At 37.8% G+C, this 24,039-nt stretch overlaps 1 protein-coding gene across 2 annotated transcripts; it reads right to left on the bottom strand.

The window, feature by feature from the left end:
• Nucleotides 1–597: 597 nt before the first annotated feature.
• LOC306875782 (ELAV-like protein 2) lies at nt 598–20,198 on the bottom strand. Of its 2 annotated transcripts, XM_079426507.1 has the most exons (7): nt 20,150–20,198; nt 14,047–14,290; nt 8,556–8,659; nt 8,320–8,473; nt 3,606–3,831; nt 3,488–3,526; nt 602–1,412 (listed from the first exon to the last, which is right to left on the bottom strand). In XM_079426507.1, exons 1-7 carry the CDS (start codon nt 20,153–20,155, stop codon nt 1,082–1,084), a joined length of 1,104 nt encoding a protein of 367 aa, XP_079282633.1. In that variant the 5' UTR covers nt 20,156–20,198; the 3' UTR covers nt 602–1,081. The 2 variants fall into 2 exon arrangements, with proteins under 2 accessions (XP_079282634.1, XP_079282633.1); XM_079426508.1 differs by lacking the exon at nt 3,488–3,526 and having other exon boundaries at nt 598–1,412.
• Between the last annotated feature and the right edge of the window lie 3,841 nt (nt 20,199–24,039).

The raw sequence follows: 24,039 nt of genomic DNA on the forward strand, positions 1-24,039 counted from the left end.
AATCATTGAGTGAATTTGTAGAATACTAAAGAGAATATCTTGGTGACTTGATTTAAAAGATATCAAACTCTTTAAGACTGTAACTGAGTCAGAACAAATTAAAACATTCCCAGGTTTGTGTTCCTCTATCCACTGCAATGCCAACAGCATTCCTATCATTTCTACAGTATAAACTGACAAATGATTAGAAGTTCGCTTTACTCCATTGATACCCTGGTAGCCGCTGTTTTGGACTAAAAAAGCAGACCCAGTTATTTGACATTCTGGATCTTTTGATCCATCTGTATAAACTTGTATATGCTGAGGGTATGATTTCTGGTATATATTAAAAACACAGATGCCAAGTCAGCTTCTCTTTCAGTTTTTTTAACCTCTAACAGATGCAGATCTACTTGAGGCTTTACATATATCCATGGTTCGTTTTTCTGAATAACAACTGTTGGGCTCATCTTGATGTTATTTACTTGTATTTCTTCTGCATATATTTTATATTGCATTTAAAATAGTGGTTTTCTATTCAGGATGTTTTAAAATGTAATTTATTTTCAGCATCATTACTCCAGTCTTCAGTGTCCCTTCAGAAATCATTCTAATGCTGCCTAATTTGCTGCATTTATTATCAGTTATTATTTGTGCAGCCCTAGCAGGCACAATAAAAATTATCATTAAGCAAAATACAGAATGTCTTCCCTTCAATGTATTTATTGAAGTACTGAACAATAAAAACAAAAATCACAAATTATTTCAAACACAAAAGAACATGTACATCTTGTTTTATACTTATTTAAATATTTAACAAAGATGGTCATTAGAACAAAGAAAACTAAAAAAGTTAAACTAAAGATTCATGCACACACATTATGCAGTGGATTGCACCGCAGAAGCTCATGAGGAGAGATGGGAACACCAACACGGGAAAGCTCTCCATCTCAGCCTCATTGAGGTCACCTGCCACATTATATACCAAAATAAACACTTAAACAGTCAGCTGTTAAAACTTTAACGCATGTTTTAAAACGTAAACTATTTTAAGAAAAAAAAAAACATGAAATATTTTCTTGTCACGTTTGCATAATGTCACTCAGACCTTGTGTGTTTTGTTTGTCTTGAAGGAGACGTATAAAACCCGGTCCCCGAGTCGGTACCCATTCAAACTGGCGATTGCTACAGTAGCCTCATCGTAGTTTGTCATGGTCACGAAGCCAAATCCTTTGCACTTGTTTGTGTTGAAGTCTCGTATGACCTTTACATTAGTCACAGCACCAAATGGGCCAAACATCTGCCAGAGGATGTTCTCGTCAGCATACGGCGCCAGATTATACACACAAATGCACCAGCCTGTGCCGGCGTGATCCGGGAGATTTATGCCTGCCAGGCTGGTGACCCTGTCAATGGTCATGGGTGAGAATCTACTGCCAAAAACAAACACAAAAACTGTATTTCAGCTAAAACAGTAATAAAGGCTATTTTCTATGCTAGTATGCCACCAAACATCTATACTGTTCCTTCAGTAGCGTGTAACACCCATTTACATCTATAAAAAATATTTATATTGTATTAATTTTATGAATTATTAATATTTAAGAAAAAATTTTTTTATTTGTTTTTGATTGAAATGCAGACAGTATAATTTAGTGTTAATGCATAAACATAGTTATGTAAATTTTAATAATAATGAGGAGCATATTGAGTTTGCACTTTATCATCTTACTCCATTATGCTACATTATCCCATGTTTTGCGTTATAGGAGGAAAATACTATATACATATTCATTATATTAATAAACTGTATATTGAATTTAATATTCCATTATGCCACATTAAGCGTTTTGCGGTATGGGAGGACAAGTTAAAATTTGCGTATTGTGTTCATGGCCGTCTGCTTGCCTTGTAGTACATTTAATAATAACTATACATCGAATTTTATCTTTTAATTGCACTTAATGTATTTTAATAGATTAAGCCATATTAAGTGTTTATGGTTTTCTGCGGGAGGAAAACGCTTAACGAGAAACTTTGCGCATTGCGTTCATATTCTGCTGTTCTGTAGCCACGGAATTGCGGGTCTTTTCTTTTTCTTCTACAGATGACTTGCAGGACCCTGTTCGTTATTGTACTAAATTAGTTTTAACCGTTTATACCACAGCGTCTCGTCTCCATTGGCAACGCAAGTGACGTCGCAGATAGTGGCGATTGCAAGTGACATTGCAATTTAGTTTCTTTTTTCTTGTCTTCACCACCTGGCTACTGTTGTAAAATGTTGAGAGATCCAAACAAAAAATTATCAATAAATAGAACAAAATAAAAAAACAAAAAAAAGACTGCAAGTGACGTCACCCGCGGAAGTGCAAGTGTCTGAGAGTGCAAGTGCAAGTCTGCAGCCAGACCCTATTGAGTTGGTAAGAAAGAAATGTACACCTGCTCCCTACCACGGGTAAATGGTGCGTAAAACTTTCTGTATTCTTTTTGGCTGATGACACTGATTTTTTATGCACTGCCGTCATAATATTTTACAAGTTTGTTTGCTCTGGGGGTTTTTTTTTGAGGGGGGGGGGGGTGTTTTGTTTTTTTCTGAGATTTGATAAACTGTTTAGCTCCGGTTTAGCTTTGGGTAGAACACAGCGCCCAATCAATGGAGGAGGGGATATATATATATATAAACCAGAATATTCCACTGCGTTCCTGGACACGCAATTTGTGTAGCTGTAGTCATAGGCGGGGATTATGCTAATTCTCAATGAGCGTGCACAAGCGCCCTATTTACGAATGACTGGAATACATTAACATACACGTTTAACTATCAAATTGGATAGGATTCAATGATTTTTGTGCAAATTACTCAGAATTTATGAATGAGGCCCAATGTATTTTCCAGAATATTGTCAAATTCTGACATCTAAAACTCAGGGTTTTTACTGCATAGAGAAATTAGTCTTAAATCTCTCTCTTTTGTAGAAAATCGTACTGTGAAATCAGTATTGTGAATCATATCTCACTGTGTTGAGTGAATCGTTACATCCATATCCATTACACTCCCACGTCATGTTCTGTACCCAGCAAACCCAGAGAAACATTTCTACACATGAAATATGAAGCTAATAAACACTATTATGATAGCATATAGTTTGTATGTAATTTACGTGAGTTTTGGGGTATTTTCATAATTTATTTTGGAATGATGGGAACTAAAATGTGTTTTAAAATACATGTTTTTAATATTTACTAGTTTATCACTGATCATAAATCTCTAAATGTAATATAATGTGATTTGCACAACTGTTTTTTTTTTACTTTAGCAATGCAATTTTGGCCCAGTGAGACTCGTATACTCAGAAAATATATCAGCTAGAATCAATATTGTTGCTTTTTGCGGTTCATAGTATATACCATACTATGAAAGTAGTTAGTCTGCAGCCCTGCCATTTCTAAAATCACCAACTCACAGCTTTAATAGACTTCCCACAAGCAGCTGCTCAAATGAACGTACCTAATGGCCCTATATGCCATGCTGAGCAGATTATCCTGCCTGAAACACACAAACACACAATGAAATCACACTCGAGTCAAAGTCTGTTCCAGCGCAGCGAGTGTGTGTCAGCGGGTACCTGAATCTCTGGGCCTGCTGCGCCAGTGGTCCTGGGTAGCGTCTGTTGGGCGGCTGGTACAGGTAGGACAGCAGCGCCTGGCTGCTCCTCTGACTGGGTTTGTTGGCAAACTTCACTGTGATTGGCTCGGTGGCACCTGGTGGTTTCTGTCTGTTCAGCCCTTTAATCGCCGCCTCAGCCTCAACATGCCGGTCAAATAGAATGAAGCCCACACCTCTGGACACACCTGAACACCACAAAAAATTACTGTAAATCCGACTAGACTAGGATCTGTTTTTTTTGGGGCTAAACTAAATCTTTCAATATTGGTTTATATGTTAAAAGATTCCATTTGGGGCATCATACACATAAATAAATATATTATTATGTAATTAAATTCTTTCACAATGATTTTCATGGCTATATGGCATAGCTGCCATAGTTTTAAAGTGCCCCTATTATGGATTTTTGAAAACATCCTGCAAAGTTTTAAATCTGAAAGTGCACTGTGTATAAAGTGATTGTCTCTCAAAAGAAAGTCTCGACTGTGAATCATTGAAACGAGTCGTTTTTAAAACGAATCCCAAGTAGTTTCATGTTGGCGTCAACATAAAACATTAGCATATTGCCCGCTCACTTGTTGGTCTTTTTGCATTGGTCTGAATGAAAATGAAAATTCATGAGGGCGTGTCAAGATGGCGCCTTGAACACACGTGCGTTTGTGAGGTCTGCAATCCCAATCTGTTTTTTTAATAGTTTTAGTGATATGTAAGAGATTATTTTGGGACATTGTCTTTCTTAATGACTTTATTTTAGTAAACAACAATGGGAGGGTCTGAAAAGAGAAAAAGTTTAAAGAAATCCGGGAAAACAATGTTGAGTACTCCCACTGCTAATGTTGACAGAAGTCTACAAGCAATGGAGCGTCCTGACAGTGCTTCTTCAACCGATGTACTGAAGGATAATTTTCCGCTTTTACCGGGATGCTGTTTGGCGTGCCGCCAAGGATGCTGACTTTCTGATTGAGAATCGTCTGAAAATCACGGAAGACCTGTCACCGGCCGATAGAGAGAAGAGGGTTAAGTTGTGGCCTACAACTGAAAAAGCCCGAAAAGAGAACAAACAGGCTTTTTTCGTCAGTGGACGCGCATTTGTAGATGGAACGGAAATTTTTCCTCCAGTCTAAAAGTTAAATGTTTCTTACTGGATTCTCCCTGATTGCTTTTGCTGTGGTATCTTTAGGTTTGTTGTGGAGTCCACAGCATCTATTGGACTTCTCTTTTTTTGGTCTAGGAAAAAAAAAGATTTCTCTTTTCTCTCCCCTTTTTCAACGTTGTTGTACTTTTATGGTTCATCTAGTTCTAGCTATATAAAGGGATTGTTATCCTCATCCCTCTTTGTTAAGCTTCTGACCAGTTGGGTTCTCTGTTACAGTGATACTTAATCTTTATACTTGTTTTTAGGTCTTGTTCCGTTGTTGATTTTTATATTTTTTATTTATTTTTTGCTTTTTTATGTCTTTTTCTATTATTTCTTTAAATTGCAGAGGGCTACGTAACATTCTTAAAAAGCGTAAGGCAGTCTTTTTGTATCTTAAACGTTTTAACACAGACTTTTGTTTTCTACAAGAATCTCATTCAACTGTACAAGATGTCAATTTATGGAGGTCACAGTGGGGGTTAGATTTGTGGATGTCTCATGGAAATGAACATTCTGCCGGAGTTTGTGTTTTAAAAAATATTTTTAGTGGAAAGATTTTGTTTTCTGATTGCGATGCTAATGGTCATTATATATTACTTGCTTTACAGTTTGCAAGTTTGACATATGTTATGCCAATATTTATGGGTATAATTCATCAAAAGATAACAAGGTTTTTTTTGATAATTTAGGAACTCGTATAAATTGTGTTATCTAAATTCCCCAAATCTTCATTAATTTTGGGTGGTGATTTTAATGTAGTTTTGAATAATACCATAGATAGATGGCCCTCTCAACCCATTAATGCTACTTCTGATTATTTGTTATTCTTTATGCAAAAAAATTCTGTTATTGATGTGTGGCGAGAAACACATTCCTTGCAAAAAGTGTTTACTTAGAACAATAATTCACTTTCTAGTCAATCTCGTCTTGATTTTTGGTTAACTTCAGTAGAATTATCAAATAGTAAGGCAGATATAGTTCCCTCTCTGTTTTCTGACCATAAGGCCATTTTTATTTGTGTTCCACTTGTATCTTCTACTTCCCTGAGTACAAGGTCCTCATATTGGAAACTTAATATTTAAATTCTTCTTCATAATGAAGTTCAAACTAAAATTGACAACTTGATTTGTTTTTATTGGGATAAAGCTAATAAAGAAAATAATTTTTGCAGTAATTGGGAATTTCTTAAATTTGAAATGGGAAAGTATTGTCGGAAATATTGTAGTTTGTTAGCAAAAACTAGAAAAAATAATGAAGACCAAATTATGGCTAGAATCACTGCTTTATCACATAAAAAAATTTAAGATCTTACGGATTCAGAGAGAATTGAGCTCATAGATCAGAAACATCTCTTGGAGAATATCTATAAACAGAAAGCTGAAGGTGCTTTCATCAGATCTCGTCGAAATTGGTTAGAGGAGGGTGAGCAGAATTCTGCTTATTTCTTTAGGTTAGAAAGGCAGAGTTAAAAATTATATTCAGCAACTATGTATTGATGGAAATGTAACTGATGACTTTAAGGTAATTGCAGATTTTTGTGCCAGATTTTATAGTGATTTATATTCTTCTAAATTTTGCCAGCAATCGGCCACACAATTTTTTTACTCTTTATCTTATATTAAAAAAATTAGTGATGAAGATTGTAGTCTATGTGATGCACCTATTAGTCTTTCAGAAATCACTGTCTCTATTAATAATCTAAAAAGTAACAAATCCCCCGGTACCGATGGGTTATCTGCAAAGATTTATAAAGCTTGTAATCAAAAATTGGCTCCTTTTTTACATAAAATGTTTTTAGAGAGTATTGAAAAATCAACACTTCCTCCCTCTTTATGTCAGGGACTAATAACTTTAATACCCAAGTCCAACAGGGATCCCCTTTTAATTGAAAATTGGCGTCCGATTTCTTTACTGAATACTGATTATAAAATTATTGCGTTAGTCTTGGCAAAGAGGATAAAATCTATTCTTAATAATATAATAGATGAGTGCCAATCAGGTTTTATACCACAAAGACATATATCTAATAACATACGCCTGATTTTAGATTTGGTGGATTACTCAGATCTTATTTCGACTGATAGCTTTATCCTCTTTCTTGATTATCACAAAGCATTTGATTGTTTAGAACATGAGTTTATGTTACAGGCCCTGCACAGACTTGGTTTTGGTGATTTTTTTTACAAATGTGTTAAGATGCTTTATAATAATGCAAACAGTTCTATTCGACTTTCTAATGGCATTTCACCTAGATTTTCTTTAAAGCGAGGTGTAAGGCAAGGTTGCCCCATCTCCCCATATCTTTTTTTAATAGCTACACAATTTTTATGTTTCCATATTAAAGAGAGCCCTGTGAAGGGAATTTCTGTAGCTGGATTGGAATTAATTATTAGCCAATTGGCTGATGATACGGCATTGTTTTTAAGGGATGCCTCTCAGATCCCAATTGCCTTAAAGTCTCTTTTATCTTTCTCAAATGCATCTGGCCTTCTGCTTAATATTAATAAATGTGAGTTACGGCCAATTAAAAAATGTGCTGCATCTTCTATCTGTAATATTCCCATTAAAGAGGATGTCACATATTTAGGAGTCAAAATAATTAAAGATTCTAAACTAAGATGTTAGGAGAATTTTAACCCAATTATGGAAAAAAAAAGAAAAATTAATCTTTGGTTATTAAGAGATCTGTCATTGAAAGGAAGGACTTTGCTTACTAAAGCTGAGGGTATCTCTAGATTATCCTATGCTGCTAATTCTTTATTTGTAGATAGACCAACCTGTAAATTAATTGATGTAATGTTACTTAAATTTCTTTGGAAAAATAAAACTCATTATATTAGAAAATCTGTTATTTTAAATTCTTACAATAAAGGTGGCTTAAATTTTATTGATTTTGATTCTCTCAATAACACCTTAAAAATCAACTGGTTGAAACGCTTCCTCCAGAATCAGTCTTGTATTTGGAATGTAATCCCTCGATATGTCTTTTCACAATTAGGTGGAATTAATTGTTTATTAATGTGTAATTTTTCCATTAGTAAACTCCCTATCAAACTTTCCAATTATCATCAGCAAATGCTTTTGGCTTGGAAACTTATTTATAAGCATAATTCCTCGCCACACAACTTTTTTATTTGGAACAACAAGAAAGCTTTAAAAACTTCAAGAATTTGTGCTAAATTTAACATTTTCCCTTAATATATTTGTATCTTTATTTGTATGCCCTCTATCTCTCTTTTGTTCAGCCAAATTTAAAGTACTTACATTTATTTTTCTATCTATTAATCCATGTTTTTTTTTTTTTTTTTTTAAAGGTACTTTGTTCTTTTGTACATACTGTTCTTCTCTGTTTGTTTTCCATTATACTGTATTCTTTATTATTTTTGCAATAAAAATAAATAAATAAAAAAATAAAATAAAAAAATGAAAATTCATTCTTTGCCACTAGGTGCTGCTTTTGGAGCAGGAAAAATAGCTGTTTCCCTGGTAACGCTGTACACAAAACAGCAAGGCACTTTAATATAAAAGATCTCACCTGTGGCCTGTTTCACGAGGATCCTGGAAGTGATTATGTGGCCGTACTGAGAGAAGAGCTGCTCCAGCTCTTTCTGGGTCATAGTTCTAGGAAGACTGCTCACGTACAGATTAGCATCACGGAACTCGGCCGAACTCGGTCGAGCAAACGACACCTGCTCACAAACACAAACATAGTACACGTCAACACACACGAGCAGTACCCGTGACAGCAGCCTCACTTCGGACAGACCTTACCTTGATGGTTTTAGTCAGCAGTCGGTGACCATTTAAAGTGTTGATGGCTTTATCTGCATCTTTGGGTTCTACATATTTCACAAAGCCATAACCCAGACTCCGACCTAAGCACACAAACACTCAGGTGAGGATTTATGAGCACTGCAGTGCATTATGGATCTGACCATCACAGTATTTAACACACAGGAATGATGTATGTGACTGTCTTTATGAATGGGTAATTCAATGAATGAATGATGCATTTATATAGCGCTTTATTGTGTATTGCTGTACACCCAAAGTGCTTTACAATCATGTGGGGGGGTCTCTCCTCAACCACCACCAGAATGAATCATTGACTCACTAGATTTGTTTAAAAACGCATTTCATTCATAAATGAAACACCGCTGTGTTTGAATGGAGATGCGCTGCGGCTTGGCTGGGACTTTGTTTGAAACTATTTTAGAGCAAAATAAGGCAATAGAGTTGTCATCAGACAATATAAGTCACTTAATATTAACAACTTGTTTAATGAACTGTTGTATTAAATCAATATCACATTTGCAAACTCCCTTAATAATCATTCAAATCTGTCACTCATCTTAGTTCATCGCGATCTCACGAAACTCCATTATAATCAACGAAGCTCCTTACACTGCACAATTAATCTTTTATTTACACTCTGTCTACACTTTGTTTGTTATAATGAGAGAATAAGTCTGTGATACATTACTCAACGCTGCAAAAACACTTAAGTACGTTAGAAACCTTTAAAGCTCCGCAAATGCGACTGAAATGGTTGCACTGTAGAGCCCTGACAGGGCCCCTCCTCCACAGACTTGATGCACACACAGGTTGCCAGACTGACGACACCAACAGGAACGAGTGCACATGGCGATGAATGACCTGAAACACGCTATGTTTTCCGCCAACTGGCAACCCGGCGTGCCAAAATATAATTGGGTAAACTGGCAGTGGGCAGGTTTCACAAACCAAAACAGAGACCGAAATTCTGGGCCGGAATGCACATTTTCAAAGGAGAATAACTGACTGTAGCATTGTTTTCCGATAAACAAGTATGTTAACATTGCATGTTTCTTAAATATCTGCAAACATGTTATGGTATTTTTATGCTTTAGTGGAGTCAAAAACTTACAGCACCTTTAACATAAGTGTCAGAAGTGGCCATTATTTGACACCACTGAGAAACTCAAGCTGCATTTTTTTTATTTACTGTAATTAAATATTTATTAGCTGTTTAAAGACTTTTTCTTTGTTTAATGTATGTCTAATAAAAATTTGACAAGTTCATTTCTATGAACCTTTTGCTTATGCAGCAGTTCGATCCTCTGAAGTATGCATTTGTAGACTGTCTAAAAACATTAGTACTTTGTGCATGATCCGGCCCGTGCAAACTGGAGTTTTAAATCATTTTTAAAACATGCTGCGCTATATCCAGTTTGCCACTACTTTTTTATATTTACTGTGTACTGTATATAAAGTTACCATTACCTGTTTGTTTTTTATTTATTTGAGAAAATACGATTACCATGCAGTGCACACAGACATATCCACTTTAGACATGTTTTTAACAATTTCTTCATTTGTGACCCTGGACCACAAAACCAGTCATAAGGGTCAATTTTTGCGAAATTGAGATGTATACATAATCTGAAAGATGAATAAATAAGCTTTCCTTTGATGTATGGTTTGTTAGGATAGGACAATATTTGGCCGAGATACAACTATGTGAAAATCTGGAATCTGAGGGTGCAAAAAAAAAATCTAAATATTGAGAAAATAGTCTTCAAAGTTGTCCAAATGAAGTTCTTAGCAATGCAGAATACTAATCAAATTAAGTTGATATATTTACGGTAAGAAATTTACTAAATAGCTTCATGGAACTTATAACACTGGGTAATAGGAAAGACGATGAGACACACCTGGAGCAAATTAAAACAATCAGACTGGGGAGAAACTGGGTCACAGGGGAGCAAAACAAGCACAAGACAGTCCACAATCCTGACAATAATACTATTATTGTTAGAAATTGCAACAATATAAAATAGAAATAAATACATTTATACATTTAAAATTTTTATTAAAACAATAATTAAACAGTAAATAAACAATAATATCCTGAACTGGCCCCCCAACTGAGCCTGGTTTCTCACAAGTTTTTTTCTCCATTCTGTCTCAGAGGGAGTTTTGCTTCCTTGCCGCTGTCGCCTCTGTCTTGCTCAGTTGGGGACACTTCATTTCTAGTGATTATCATCAATTTGATTTAGCAGATACTATTTAAACTAAACTGATCTACACAATGCGCTGATTTGTGACTACGTGTTTTGAGTTTGAGCTCTGTCAAGTTGATTCTTTATCGTCTATTTTTTATCTTAAAACTATTTTATACACTATCTTTTTCGTTTTTATAACGTGTGAATATATCCACAATAGCATTCTAAAACAAAAACAATCGGAGCGCCTTGTTATCACTAGTTTTATTTTGATTTCTCGTGTTTGCTATTAGCTTATAGCCCGTTAGCATAGGCAGCGTGCCTGCCGCTAATCTAGCTTACACTGCTAATACTCTATTCACACACATTGCCTTTGTCTCACTCTTATTTGCTTAAATGGCGGATTTGTGTCTACCTTTGAGTGCAGGTGAGGACACGTTCGAGCTGCATTCGGTGCAGCTGGAGCTGGAGGCCGTGGAGAAGCAGATCCGCGACCTGGTGGAGAAGCAGGCCCAGCTGAAAGAGAGGAGAGCCGCGCTGGAAACATCCTGGGCTGAAGCTCACAAGTCCGGGGTAAGTATACAGCACGCTGCTAACACTCCCACCACCTCTACTCCGTGCGTTTCTCTATACAGACACTGTGCACCCAGGACGCGGTCTTCACAGATGTCCTTCACTCCGGCGCCGGGACGCCACGGACCCTGGGTGCAACAACAGCAGCGGAAGACGCGAGCCAGGCCCTGGGGGACAACCTCGCCGCCTCCGGTCTTCGAGATCTCCACCCGGAACGAGAGGAGAGGGTCTGGGACGCCGCTCACCACCACCTACAGCGAGCAGTGCGTAGAGGTAAGATCACAGCCGACCTTCGCAGATCCGAAGCTCCCGAATACCAACCCGGTCAGAAGGTCTGGCTGTCAACCAGGGACATGCGGATGCGTCTACCCTGCAGGAAATTGAGTCCCAGATTTGTTGGCCCCTTCCCCATTGTAAGACAAATCAACCCAGTCACTTACCAGCTCCAGCTCCCCTCACAATACCGGATCCACCCGACTTTTCATGTCTCTCTACTTATACCATACCACTCTCCTGTTTCTTCCCCCACAGAGCCTGGCCCCACGGAAGATCCCCCTCTCCCGTTGATCCTAGAGGAAGGTACCATCTACCAGGTGAAGGAGATTTTGGACTCCCGCCGACCGAGGCGGTAGACTGGAATACCTCGTAGACTGGAAGGGGTATGGTCCAGAGGAGAGGTAATGGGTACCTCGGGACGACATCCTTGATCCGGCTCTTGTCGAATTCCATTCCAACCACCCAGAGCGACCTGCACCCAGAGGAAGAGGCAGACCGCCACGGCGTCGGGGTCCTCGGCCCTCGGGAGCGGGCTGTGGAGAAGGGGGTAATGGCACAGACCTGCCATGCTCTGCCTCCAGACAATCACTGCGCACACCTTCACCTGAGTTTTGATCACAAACACCTGCACCTCATCATGTCCCTCATCACTGCCTCCTATAAAGACACACACCGCCAAACACTCGATGTCCGGTCTCGTTAATCCGAAGTGGACTGCTAGCGCTACCCCAAGCCTAGTTCTACTACCTATCTGTGATACTTGCCTGTTTACCCACTTACCTGTTTTCTCAACTCAACTCAACTTTTATTTATAAAGCACTTTCAAAGCCATTAGAATGGACCAAAGTGCTGTCCATAAGTAGGCTAATCAATAACTCTAAAATACATACAGACATTAAGTTACATTAAAACAAAACACAAAAGAATCAAACAACAAATCACTCACAGTTCTCAGACCTAATCAAATGCCAAAAGCTTGATTAAATAAATAAGTCTTCAATTCCTTTTTTAAAAATATCCATACTTGATGAGGTTTTTAAGGATAGTGGCAACACATTCCAAAGTAAAGGAGCCGCAACAGAAAAAGCGCGGTCTCCACTACGCCTCAAACGAGACCGTGGGACAGTTAGGAGCATGTTCTGAGAGGAGCGAAGATGACGTTGAGACTGATAGGGAATTAACATGTCTTTTATGTACTCAGGAGCCTGACCATGTAGTGCTTTAAAAACAAACATCAACACCTTGTATTGTTTTCTGTATCTAACTGTAACCAGTGAAGGGATATCAATAAAGGTGTTATGTGATCCCATTTTCTGGTATTTGTTAAAAATCTCGCTGCAGCATTCTGGACACGCTGAAGACGAGTAACCAGTGATTCACTTATGCCCAGATAAAGAGCATTACAATAGTCCAGCCGGGTTGAAACAAAGGCATGCAAGCCTAGTTCTACTACCCCATGCATGCAAGCCTAGTTCTACTACCTATCTGTGATACTTGCCTGTTTACCCACTTACCTGTTTTGTGTGTGTGTGTGTGTGTGTGCGCTCCTAGGATTCCTTGTCTGCCTGCTCCGGTGACTTCTCAGATTCAGCTCCGTGACTGCGGTATGTCTCCCCCGCTCTGTCCATTGCTCCGTGACTCCTGTAAGGCAAGACCGAAGATTACTCTCCAGTTTAACCATTCAAGATCCCAAGTCAAGTACTCACCTCAATTCCACCATGTCTGCCTCACTGCTGGTCCAAATAAACAAACCTGTTAACCATCGTTCTGTCTCCATACCTCTTCTGTAACATTATGTGTCAAAATACCCATCTTTGAAACTATCCCCGTAAAGAGTAATTTAGGTCTTCAGTGAAAGCAAACAGCTGAGAAAGAAAACACATGTAACAGTATATTGGATCTGGACAGCTCTTAAAGTGACAGCAGTCTAATATTCCTCCTGTCTGTCATTCATGTTAAACAGCAAGAGAAAATCTCTCACTGCTCTTGACTTAATCACTTTTTTAGTTTTTTTTTCTGTCCTATTGCTTGTAATTAGTATCTGATTCTTATTTAATCGCTGAGCATTTACTTGTCTTCTGTTTTTTTATTTTTTATTTTTTATTTAGGCTAGTATTAGTTTTTTGTGAGTGACACTTGTGACAAGAATTATAAAATTTCTACCATATCAAAAAGAAAGACCTTATTTAAAGCAAAAAGTACTATATTGTGATATAATTATCGTGAAATAAAATTGCTCATATCGTGATATAAGATTTGTCATATCGCCCAGCCCTAACTGTATTTATATATTTTTCCTCAAGTTTAATAGTGTGATATTATCAGCTTTAAATACCAACCATTGGCCACTCTGCTCTCTAATATCATCAATATCAATCAATCATAAGAGCCCTATTGGTCAAAAATCATTATGAGACAGCCATAAATACCAGTGATTTTGTCCTGCACAAGTTTGCAGGACTCGATCTCTCCGATGCCGCCGAACAGACTCTTGAGCTCCCCTTGCGTCATGTTCCGTGGCAGGTAATTCACAATCAGGTTGGTATTACTGTCCTCGGTGCCGTCGGACATCTCCACAGGTAACGTGCAGTTATTAGAGACGCTGTTGGGACTGTTGCTGGTGGTACAGCTCGAACCGTTGGACAGCTGTGTCTCCACGGCAGCGATATTCTGCTATAGATTCAAACACACACAAAGTGAAAAAACAGGAACTCTTCAGATTATTTAAAATTTTGAATATAGTCATATATTAGTAATAATCTGTCCACAGTCTGTGTTCGTTTTAAATACATGTTTTGAGTTTAGCATATCAGTTACAAAATCTCTGTTCTGCTTACACATGAAAGTAACATTCTCACATAAGTGTTCCTCTTGTCAAGATGGGAAAGAGCAGTGTGTTATTGCGGTAGGCAAACTGCAGTGGGTCGAGTGATGCTGGTAATACAGAGCAGATGTGATCTCTGATAAGCTTCTCAAAGCACTTACTGATGATGGGAGTAAGAGCAACAGGGCGCCAGTCATTCATGCAAGAAACTTTGGGTGTATTTTGTATTGGCACGATGATGGATGTTTTGAAACATTGGGGAACAACAGACAGGGAAAGGGAGAGGTTAAAAATGTCCTTCAGATCCCAGAGTTCAGAATATACAGTTGGGCAAAAAAGTATTTAGTCAGCCACCAATTGTGCAAGTTCTCCCACTTAAAAAGATGAGAGAGGCCTGTAATTTTCATCATAGGTACACACCAGAATGGGGGGAAAGAATCCAGGAAATCACATTGTCTGATTTTTCATAGTTCATTTCAATACTTTGTTATATACCCTTTGTTGGCAATGACAGAGGTCAAACGTTTTCTGTGTCTTCACAAGGTTTTCACACACTGTTGCTGGTATTTTGGCCCATTCCTCCATGCAGATCTCCTCTAGAGCAGTGATGTTTTGGGGCTGTCGCTGGGCAACACAGACTTTCAACTCCCTCCAAAGATTTTCTATGGGGTTGAGATCTGGAGACTGGCTAGGCCACTCCAGGACCTTGAAATGCTTCTTACGAAGCCACTCCTTCGTTGCCCGGGCGGTGTGTTTGGGATCATTGTCATGCTGAAAGACCCAGCCACGTTTCATCTTCAATGCCCTTGCTGATGGAAGGAGGTTTTCACTCAAAATCTCACTATACATGGCCCCATTCATTCTTTCCTTTACACGGATCAGTCGTCCTGGTCCCTTTGCAGAAAAACAGCCCCAAAGCATGATGTTTCCACCCCCATGCTTCACAGTAGGTATGGTGTTCTTTGGATGCAACTCAACATTCTTTCTATTTTGGTTTCATCTGACCATATGACCCATTTTTGTGAATGTGTTTATCACGGAAGGCATTTACTTAATAAAATGTCCAGTTTGACTCACAAAATACTTTTTGGCCATAAATCAAGAATTGATTTGCTTATTTTCCTTTTATGCAAGTTTGTATACTGTGATAAATATATTTGCAACAATACATCCTTTATGATCATCCTCATTGTTATGTTATGACATGCATGGTTTCAGATTTATGTGTAATTATCATATTGGGTTTTTTTTCTCTCTTTTTCCATCTGCATTTTAAATCTGCCTTGGGATGTTTGGGATTTGGGGGGAATTGTTAGTTACAGTAAAAATAGAAAGGAGGAAGTTGTAATATTAACTGTTTTTATTGTATGTTACTTTTATTCTTTCAATAATAATAAAAAGAAGTTTAAAAAAAAATGGCTAATTATGACTACATTTCAAAAAAGTATATTTTCTAATAGTGTACAGTGATGCAATGCTGACACAAGGTCAAAGGCCAGCTTCACTGCAAAAACATGATTACCCATAAACATGAAAAATGATTAACTATAAACCACATAAAACTGTATAGTTAACCATAGCCATTATTTAGATACTATCTTATTGCAAAATCAATGCTATCAATGTAAATACTTTTGCTGCTATTCTACTATTTCTGATGTTTTCAAGTTGACCTGTCCATCTGTGATATCTGACATATATCATTCTGTTATTATTGATGTTTTAGATGAGCATGCTCCAATTAGGACTAGGTCTGTTCCTTTGTCCCACACCTCCCCCTGGTATAATGCTGAGCTTCGTGCTATGAAGGCGAAAGGCGGACAGCTAGAACGCCTTTTTAGAAAAACTGACCTGACTGTCCATTTTCAAATATTTTCGGAACATACTAGGCATTATAAAACTGCCTTGAATGTAGCATGCTCTTCCTATGTTTCCGACATTATCAATAAAGCTAACAATAGGCCAAAAACACTGTTTAACATGGTTAACAAATTAGTCCAGCCACCTAGCCACAGTCCCAGTCAATATGAATGTGATGATTTGTGTGGCTCCTTCCTGTGCCACTATCAAACAAAACTGGACACTCTATGTGGGTCTCTTGGCACTGAACCAACCACTTCTACTTGTGAGAAAGCTCAATCTATTCCACTGTTAAATAATTTTACCTTGACAACTCAAACTTTAATTGCTGAGATAATACAGAACTCTAATTCTTCATCATGTCAGTTAGATCCTGCACCACATTCCTTCTGAAAAACTGTACTTCTGTCATTTCTGCTCCAATCTCTCACTTAGTAAATATGTCCATTATCTCTGCCACTGTTCCAATTTCACTGAAAACTGCTGCCGTTACACCTATTCTTAAAAAACCAAACCTGGACCCAGCAGATTTCACCAATTATCGTCCAATCTCCAATTTACCATTCATTTCTAAAATTATGGAAAAAGTTGTTGTCAATCAGCTACAGTCTTTTCTAGCTCTCAGTGATCAGTTCGATGCATTTCAATCTGGTTTTCGCTCTCATCACATCACTGAAACTGCTTTAGTTAAGGTTGTCAATGATCTGTTACTCTCTGGTGACTCAGGTAATCTCTCCATTCTCCTGCTGCTTGACCTCAGCTCAGCATTTGATACTGTCTATCACAAGTTATTACTTTCCCGTCTTTCTAAGATAGGTGTCATAGATGCTGCACTATCCTGGTTCTCTGATAGACAATACTATATCACTATGCATAATTATAAATCTCCCACTACGTTACTCAGTCAGGGTGTTCCCCAGGGCTCTGTTCTCGGGCCATTACTATTTATTACTTACATCATGCCGCTTGGACATTTTATTCGTTGTCATTGATTTCATTATCACTTTTATGCTGATGATATTCAGATTTATACTGCCTGCAGACCTGACTCCATTCATCAGACCACATCACTATCTACCTGTGTTAATGAGCTAAAAGCCAGGCTCAGTTATAATTTTCTCAGTTTGAATTTAAACAAAACAGAAATTTTAATTACTGGCCCCCCTTTACTAACAAAAATATAGTAAATGCTTTCAGTTTCAACCTTGATGCTACAACAGTTTTTCCATCTGCTACTGTCAGAAATTTAGGCATTATTCTTGATCCTGCACTGACTCTGGATGCTTACATTAGTAAACTATCCAAATCTGCATTTTTCCAGCTTCGTCGGTTAGCACAACTTCAATCATATGTTTCTCCAAAAGATGCTGAATCATTAGTGCATGCTTTTATTACATCACGCCTCAACTACTACAATGCTCTTTTTGCCAGATTACCATTGCACTCAATTTACAATATATTGTAAATCTCTCGTTTACAATATATTAAAAACTCTGCTGCAAGAATATTAACCCATACTAAGCGATCTGCTCACATTGCCCCAATCTTATTTAAACTCTATTGGCTCCCTGTATCGTCTCACATTACTTAGAAAATTGTTCTGCTTACTTTTAAATCACTCAATGGCCTTGCTCCCCCTTATCTCTCTGATCTACTGTCTCCTTACGTTCCGCCTCGATCACTTCCATCGTTAGGTTGTGAACTTCTTACTGTACCTAGATTTCGTTTATCCTCAATGGGTGGCAGATCATTTTCCGTCACTGCACCTAAACTATGGAACTCTATACCTCTGGCACTAAGGACAATAACCTCCCTCTCTGTATTTAAATCACAACTCAAAACCTACTTGTTTACTCAATATTTCCAGTCATATCATGTTCTTTAGACACTCCGCTCATCCTGTACTACCAGCTGTGGTATATATGTTTTATGTTTTCTATGTTTGTATCTCTATTTTCTGTACATAATTGTACCATGATATGCAACGTCAATCATGTCTATCCCCGGACTGGCCAACTGTCTACTGACTATTTAACTGACTAATTGATTGTGAAAGGACTGTTATCATTATGTGAGTCTTTTCTGTTTCTGCTTTTGTACAGCGTCCTTGAGCTTGGGAAAGGCGCTATATAAATTAAACATTATTATTATTTTATGGATAATATTACAAAAATTAAGTTACCTTGGATACTACATATTAAAACCAGGGTTAATTTGCTCAAAAGATAAATGTGTGTTTAGATAAACATTGTGCTTGCTATAGTCATGGTTACAATATTACTGCAGCAGTAAATGAATGATAAACTTTCACAAAGGTATAATTTATTAAAACGGATTACAGATCATTATCAATGTTTTACCAACTCAGAATTGAATCAGACCTTTAAAGTATCACAAAATCTTATTATAATACATTTCACATCTAGGTTTGTCATGAATAATTCCATATGCATTTACTTGGGTAAAGTACAGATACACTAATGAAACATTAGTCCTGTAAAATGATTCCTTTTCCATTTTCCTTGAGTAAGAATACAAAGGTACTTGATTTTTAATGTACTTAAGTATTTAGACTCAGCTTAACAGACGGGGCTTAGTTTAAGCCAGGACCAGGCCTTAGTTAAATCAGGATATGTAAGTAGCTTTAATAAAAACGCCTTCGAAAAATACATAACTGGTGTGAATCTAGAGAAAAACAATGGCACTGACATATTTTAATATTTGTTCTCTGGCTCTAACGTGAATTTTTGCCTGAGACTAGCCTTAAACCTTTCTGCCACTTCACTTCCTGTGTACCCACTGTCCTATCATAATAACAATAAATCTTTGAAAATAAATAAATAAGTCAATAAAAAAGAAAAACATGTCTGATCATCTGTGGCAGCTGTTTTCATGAATTCACACTAACAAATGATCGAATAGAGTAAAATAATGGTGTTTGGTGTGCTGTCTGAGGACAGTCTCCAAGCCTGGGACTTCACTCAAACCCAGAGTAGATACTCCCTAACCCTATCTTGGGAATAGGAACCAGCCGAGAGCGAGGGGTCAGGTGGTAGAGGGATGCAGAAAACCGCCGAAGTAACTAGGTGAGTCAGCTGTGTATATCCACCTCGTTCTACAGTATTTCTATGAATAAATCAGGGCCTTCTCACTCCCAGTTCATCACATACGTGATGGTTCCCCTTTAGCATCATTTTTTGACATGCTTTCAGTTGTTTGACAGCTGATGCATCAGATGAAGACGTGCATGTGTCAGATCTCGAGGCATGCAATTCCTTGCATTTGTTAAAGTATGAATTTAATATTTTTTAAAAAATTATAAGAATTGAAAGTGTATAAATATTCATACTTTCTTAGATATCAGAGCACCAATATTTTATATTTTGTGAACGGCCCCAGATTTTTTTTTTTTTTTTTCTAAGACTTCCTAAATTTTATAAAAGCTACTTAAATCCCATAATTAAAGGCCAAGTCCTGGCTTCAGCTAAGCCCTGTCAGTGAAACCGGGCCCTAGAGTGCAAACAAACAAAATAAGAGCAAATAACTAAATCTGATTTATATCAAAATTAGGAAAAACATGTGCTTTGACAATTATAAACATAAAATATAAAAATGTAGGGGGAAAATGTCCTAATGAACACTACGCAAAAAACATTAGTTTTGCATCATTTGAAATTGCTTCTGCAGCTGCGTGAAGATGCACGTGCATTAATTTGCGGACATGTCCACATTAAAGCAGTCAATGCAGGGCTTAAACATCTCGCTCTTTTACAGCACATTTAGCTCACAAACCACTGACAGTCGTGACTTCATTTACAATATTCTAACATTCTGTTTTAGTAACTTACACGCATCAGACGCGTCTCTTCAGCCTCTCCCACGGTGACTCGTTCGAACCGAATCATTTGAGTCAGTGAGTTGTTTACTCGACAACATGAATTAATCTTTCAGTGTGATTGACGAACCGATTTAACAGTTTGATTGAAAAGAATCAGTTCGTTCACGAATCAGACACCGCTTTTGCGTCTCGGAGCACGTGATGATTTCTACATTTATAAAATAATGAGGAACGACATGTTTATGAAATTAAGTGGATTCTTGATATTAATCCTTGGAATCAAGTGAAGTAAAAGTTTATACAAATAAAAATGCTCTGATACAGTAGAGATGCTTGAAACAGTAACAAAGTAAAAATACTTAATTTACATTACTGCCCACCCCAGATAATTTGGCGAATATGACGTTATAGATGGATCTCCAGTGTTTCTGCTTTTATTGTTTAGGCCTCATTTGTCCTGTCTTTAGTCACTTTTGTCTGATAATGTTTACCAGAGAAATATTGCTGGGCAGGGTTTACCTCAAATCAATTCAGCTGTGTTTATATAGGGCTTTTTACAATACAGATTGTTTCAAGGCAGCTATAGTTGTATCAAAATGATGCATGGTTTGTCAATTTTGTCATTGTTCTGCTAAGTCAGTTGATTCAGTTCAATTGTAAAAAAAATATCAGTTATTAATTTAGTACATTTGATCTATACAGCAGCTCTGTAGAAAACAGTGATGTCATCATCCAGCTCTGATGAGTGTCAGATAATAGCATCAGTGCAGTGAGATCAATAATATAGCTCAGGGATGGGCAACTTTGATGATAGTGAGGGCCACAAATATTTTATCGTCACTATCAGAGGGCCAAATGTGACTGTGCACTTTCACCAATGGGATATTGGAAAATTAGAGGTACCATTTTAGAAGAAAACATAATGCATGTATGTCTGTATTACAGACTTTGCTTAGTGAATCAACCTGCATGTCCATATTCAATTATTTTTTCTGGTTCTTTTCATGAATGAACTTTTAACATAAACAAAAACACATTACTGTGGAAAACATTTTTTATTATTATTCAAGTGCAAACATGTTGGGCTCTCAAAAAACAACCAATGATGGCACAAAACTGAAAAGTAGCCTATTAAGTGAAAAAACTTAATGGGATATTGGAAAATTAGAGCTACCATTTTAGAAGAACAAAACATATCTATGTCTGTATTACAGAGTCTGTGTTTAGAGTTTAGTGAACCAACCTGCATTTCCATACTCAATAATTTTTTTCTGCTTCTATTCATTAATGAACTTTTAACATAAACAAAACACACTGAGTAGCAAACTTTTTTTTTATTATTATTATTATTCCAGTGCAAACATTGTGGGCTCTCAGAAAAACATAAGCATACTTTCCACCATATGCTACATCTCACCTACAGGGGGGAAAAGTTAATGAGATACTTGTGGTCTCTCCTGCTGGCGTACAATAGACTGGATGTCAATGTTAGTGCAGCCAATCCTCATGAGCTGAAACAGAACGTCATCGCTGATCCTGTTTCTCTCTTTCGACTTTATATGTTTCATTGTGGAGAAGCTGCTCTCGCAAATGTAGGTGCTCCCAAACATGCTGGCCATTGACAGTGCAAAATCCCTGAGAAGTGGAAAGCGGGACTCTGGTAGTAACCTCCAAAATGAAACTCCCCTCTCACTGCGCTTTGCTTGAAAAAACGGGTCTGACTGAATTTCGCAGAGTTCAAGCTGCAACTCGGAGGGTTGCTTGCTGACAGCAGCAGAGAGGGGGTCAGTGAATAACGCTATTCGTGGCTGCATGGCGTGGAAATCATGGAAGCGGAACTTAAACTGCTGCTGCAGTGTTTCAATGTCGGCTCTGTATTTGTGAAAAATGTTCTCGCATTCAGGGACATCTCTCCGCATCTCTTCACAAGCGGGAAAGTGTGCAAAATTTTGCCAATTGGACGAAAATCCTTCTTTGAAAAGCTCTAATTTACGCCGAAATGCATTCATGTGTGCGTAAAGGTCGGATACAGTTTGGCCTCGCCCCTGTAACTGTGTGTTCAGGTGATTGAGGTGTGAGGTAACGTCCGTAAGCAAGGCCATATCGCAAAGAAACTCTGTGTCTCTGAGTTTTCGTGTGTAGGCGCTTGTATTGCCTCGAACACTGTCCTCCAAAAACACAGGAAGTTCGGTGCGCAACGCAAAAAAACGCTCCAGACACTTTCCTCGGCTCATCCATCTAATCTCGGTGTGCATTTGTAAATCCCCATACGCCGCGCTCACTTCATCCAAAAAAGCTACAAACCTCCTGTGACTGAGAGACCTATTCCCTCCTCGGATGAGATTTGTAACTTTAGTCACCAGATCCATAACGTGACTGAAGTTAAGAGTCTTGGCACAGAGAGCCTCCTGTAGAATTAAAATAAAGATTAGATTCAGCGCTAAAATCTACACATCCTGTCATATTAATCTCATAAGGCCGCCCATATTCTAATCATAAAAGTGAGCTGATGATAAAACAACTCACCTAATGGATGATGCAGTGCAGTATACAGTCCACCCCACTCTGTTGGAGGAGCCCGGCGAAACCATTGTGTTTTCCTTGCATCGCAGGTGCACCATCAGTAACGACGGCTGACAGCTTGTCAAAGCCACCATAGTACTCATTCACAACACTGTTAACTGCGTTGAAAATATCCGTCCCTTTAGTAGTGTTGTGCATGTGTTATTGTTCATCTGAGGTTTCCAGATTTTAAGACCTGCCAAGGACCAGGGGTCTCATTTATAAAACTCTCCATAGATTTCATCCTAAAAGTATACATAGGCACAAAAGCTAGATTTTGCGTATGCACAAAACTTTCCAGATTTATAAAACCATGGGTACACCGGAAATGCGCAAAAATCCCTTTATGCAGTTTCATTGAAATGGTGTGTTCTGGACGTTGAGCTTGCAAATCTCTCACATCTTTATTGGCTGTTTCCATTGCTTGGGCTATTTTCAATGCCTTCTCAAATGTTAAATTCTAAATTCTTCTCTGCCAATAGTCTACGTTGAATACGGTCATCATTTATGCCACATACCAGTCTATCCCGAAGAATTTCTGTTAGTTTTTCTCCATAATTACAATCATGAGCCAATTTCCATGAGCCAGTTTTTGAGCCTGGATTCTGGGCTTAATAAGTTTCTCAGTAGACTGTATGTTTGACTTCCCACAGAGCTCAACAAGATAGCTTTCTGCTTGGCTGCTTCTGTAATCTCATTTGCCTCGAAGAAATGTTGCAATATTCCACAATATTCTTCCCAAGACTGGCACTGACTATCAAATGGTACTGTTCCTACCAGATTGGCCATCTTCCTTTCCAAAGTTCCAACTTATAGAGATCCAGTTTCCTTCTTCATCCTCTAAGTATTCTCCTTTGCTTATCCTCGTCGCCAAAATGTAATAACTTGAGGAGGCATGAGATCAGTTCAAGATTGTGTTTACTCAGCAGAATGCATCAACAAGCAGTACACTCAATCCCATCACAGGTGGAGTCAATCTGCATACGCACCTAGTTCTTCTCTGCTGCTTTTAAAGCAAATGCCCACAGTATTAACCTGCCCTCTATCATCAACAACAATTGACAATTCAATGTCACTCTACAACACGTACACATAGCCTATTTACAATCTGCGTATAAAATGTAGGCTATTCTATATTCAACTTATTGTTAAAGAAAGTTGAACGAATTATTCAGTGATGTGGACATAAAGACTTCACTTGTTTCATTCCTGAATGAATCAACCTTTTTTTTCTTTTGAAGAATTTCTTTTTTTTTTAAGTCACTTGTCTCACCTGCAGGCGATGTAATTGATACAATCTTTATTTGAAGCCTGAAGTCACTTTCAAAAAGTTTTTCT

Source organism: Barbus barbus (assembly GCF_936440315.1).
Source record: "Barbus barbus genome assembly, chromosome: 10".
In the NCBI taxonomy this organism is placed as follows: domain Eukaryota; kingdom Metazoa; phylum Chordata; class Actinopteri; order Cypriniformes; family Cyprinidae; genus Barbus; species Barbus barbus.